The following is a 2,534-nucleotide window of genomic DNA, read 5'->3' as shown; positions in this document are numbered from 1 at the left end:
ACATTACGATCCGTGAGGCAAACGTGTTCTGCCGGACAGGATGCCAGCCTTCCCCAAAGAGTTTTTCGGCGAAGAGTAGCCCGGCACCTGTAAGCCCTGCGGGGCAATCGCTTCGTAAAGCGGCATGGGCTCGCTCTGCGTCGTGATACCGGCGGCATTGGTGTTGGTGATGAGCGATGCGACAGGGCCGCCGCCGCGAGGGCATCAGCGAGGGCGTCGACGAAGGCGGCGGTGGTGGCGGTGGTGGCGGTGGCGGCGGTGGCGGCGGCGTCGATGGAGGCGGCAATGACGGCGACAGTGCTGACGGCGGCGGCAATGACGGCGGCGTGAGAGGAAATCGGCGAGGGCGGCGGCGACGAGAGAGGCGGCGAGAGCGGCGGCCGTGCTGGCGGCATCGATACTGACGGCGTTGGCGATGACGGCGGCGGCGTCAATGGAGGCGGTGATGACGGCGGCGGCGGTGACGGCGACGGAGATGACGGCGGCGATGACGGCGGCCGTGCTGACAGTGGTGGCGTCGACGGTGCCGGACCTTCATGAGCTGAGAGCCCGTCCTCGATGCGGGGACGAGCCCGAAGAGCGCCGCGTAGGGCTTCTCGCGCACACATGGCCGGGTCGAACGCCGCGTCGACTGGAGCGGCGATGACGGCGGTCGGGTCGATGTCGAGGACGGGCCGAGACGTGACAGTGACCGCGCGAACGCCCTGTGCATGCCGCCGGGGAGCCGGTGCGTCATTCAAGTGCTTGAATGGGAGGCACCCACGGGGCGGTAACGCAGCGGCGCACCGCACTCTCGTCCGCGATGTCCGTGTAGCACTCGGTGGTCGCCTGCGACAAGCCGCCGCGGTGCGGTTGTAGGCCTTCGAGCAGGTACGCGCAGACGGTACGCCGACCTCGTACTGCGAGGGAAGCGGCAGCGACCGAGGAGGCGACGGTGAAGTGGGCTGCCGGCATGCCGGAGATGGCGACGCGGGCCTGCGCGAGGGCGAGGAGAAGGGTGGAGGCAGGCGGGAAGGCGGGCGGGCGGAGGGGGGAAGACGATCTGGAGGGGGGGAAGGGGGGGGGGGTGGGGGGAGGGAGGGGCGAGGGCGCCGCGGCCGGCACCTTCTCCGGACACGGCCCGCCGCCCTTCATGAGAGCTGAGAGCCCGTCCTCGATGCGGGGACGAGCCCGAAGAGCGCCGCGTAGGCTTCTCGCGCACACATGGCCGGGTCGAACGCCGCGTCGACTGGAGCGGCGATGACGGCGGTCGGGTCGATGTCGAGGACGGGCCGAGACGTGACAGCGACAGCGCGAACGCCCTGTGCCGGCGGGGAGCCGGTGCGTCATCCAAGTGCTTGAATGGGAGGCACCCACGGGGCGGTAACGCAGCGGCGCACCGCACTCTCGTCCGCGATGTCCGTGTAGCACTCGGTGGTCGCCTGCGACAAGCCGCCGCGGTGCGGTTGTAGGCCTTCGAGCAGGTACGCGCAGACGGTACGCCGACCTCGTACTGCGAGGGAAGCGGCAGCGACCGAGGAGGCGACGGTGAAGTGGGCTGCCGGCATGCCGGAGATGGCGACGCGGGCCTGAGCGAGGGCGAGGAGAAGGGTGGAGGCAGGCGGGAAGGCGGGCGGGCGGAGGGGGGGAAGACGATCTGGAGGGGGGAAGGGGGGGGACCTCGTACTGCGAGGGAAGCGGCAGCGACCGAGGATGACGATGATGACGATGGTGATGATGGTGATGAGGGACTCGTACCAACCATTCTTCTTGTCGATGACGGAATCGGCGGTGGAGAAGTCGGAGGTGAGCGCGGAGAGACCCGAGGCGCGACCGCCGCACGCAGCGAACAAAGAGCTGGTCCGCGATGTAGCAGATGTTGTCCGGCACGGAGAGCGTCGTCGCCTACACAAGCAGGGGCGGGGCGTCAGAGTGGGGGAGGGGGTGGAGGGAGGGTCCTTTTGCCTCGTCCGGGCGAAGCAGCACCTACGGGAAGGTTCCGAGAAAGTTCAAGGGCCCACCTTCTGGAAGGTTCCGGGAAGGTTCCGGGCAGGCCACGGTGTCGGTGCACACAGAGAGCGTGCGCGAGCTGCGCGCCTGCTCGAGGCCAGGTCCCTCTCGGCTCGCCCCGGGCTCTCCACCCCTACGAGCCTCATGAGCAGCGCGGGGTTGCCCGAGCATTCGAGGGATGGGATGAATGGGCAGCAGCCTGCGTCAAGACGATCAAGGGGAGGATGTTGACGACGACGATGAAGAAGAAGGTGACGTTGTTGATGATGATGTTGACGAGGGTGGCGATGAGGATGGTGACAAGGATGGTGATGAGGATGGTGATGAGGATGGGGGCGAGGATGCTGGTGAAGACGGTGACGATGATGGTGATGCTGACGACGGCGCGAGGACTTATCATGCTGATGCTTTGCGGTGATGGTGATGAAGGGCAGGGGGCGATCAGTACGACCGATCAGCCAGGGGCGGCGGGCTTGGCGGCGGGGGCAATGGCGGTGGTGGGGACGGCGGAGGGGGTGAGGGAGCGGGCGGCGACGGGGGAGGTG

The 2,534-nt window shown here is 68.2% G+C and overlaps 1 protein-coding gene across 1 annotated transcript in view; it reads right to left on the bottom strand.

Moving 5' to 3' along the window:
- Nucleotides 1–3: 3 nt before the first annotated feature.
- The window catches only part of EMIHUDRAFT_201673 (hypothetical protein), a gene marked incomplete at both ends in the record, with an annotated part of 3,531 nt that continues 1,000 nt past the window's right edge, over nucleotides 4–2,534 (bottom strand). Inside the window, 9 exons of the mRNA XM_005787900.1 lie at nucleotides 4–135; nucleotides 508–532; nucleotides 607–704; nucleotides 787–828; nucleotides 1,105–1,152; nucleotides 1,230–1,301; nucleotides 1,380–1,421; nucleotides 1,831–1,884; nucleotides 2,053–2,122. Of these exons, the coding sequence (XP_005787957.1) occupies nucleotides 4–135; nucleotides 508–532; nucleotides 607–704; nucleotides 787–828; nucleotides 1,105–1,152; nucleotides 1,230–1,301; nucleotides 1,380–1,421; nucleotides 1,831–1,884; nucleotides 2,053–2,122 (583 nt within the window). The remainder of the gene's footprint in view (nucleotides 136–507; nucleotides 533–606; nucleotides 705–786; nucleotides 829–1,104; nucleotides 1,153–1,229; nucleotides 1,302–1,379; nucleotides 1,422–1,830; nucleotides 1,885–2,052; nucleotides 2,123–2,534) is intronic.

Source organism: Emiliania huxleyi (assembly GCF_000372725.1).
Source record: "Emiliania huxleyi CCMP1516 chromosome Unknown EMIHUscaffold_14, whole genome shotgun sequence".
Lineage (NCBI taxonomy): Eukaryota > Haptophyta > Isochrysidales > Noelaerhabdaceae > Emiliania > Emiliania huxleyi.
Note: the sequence above shows the minus strand (reverse complement) of the source record. Positions and strands in the feature narration are given on the sequence as shown.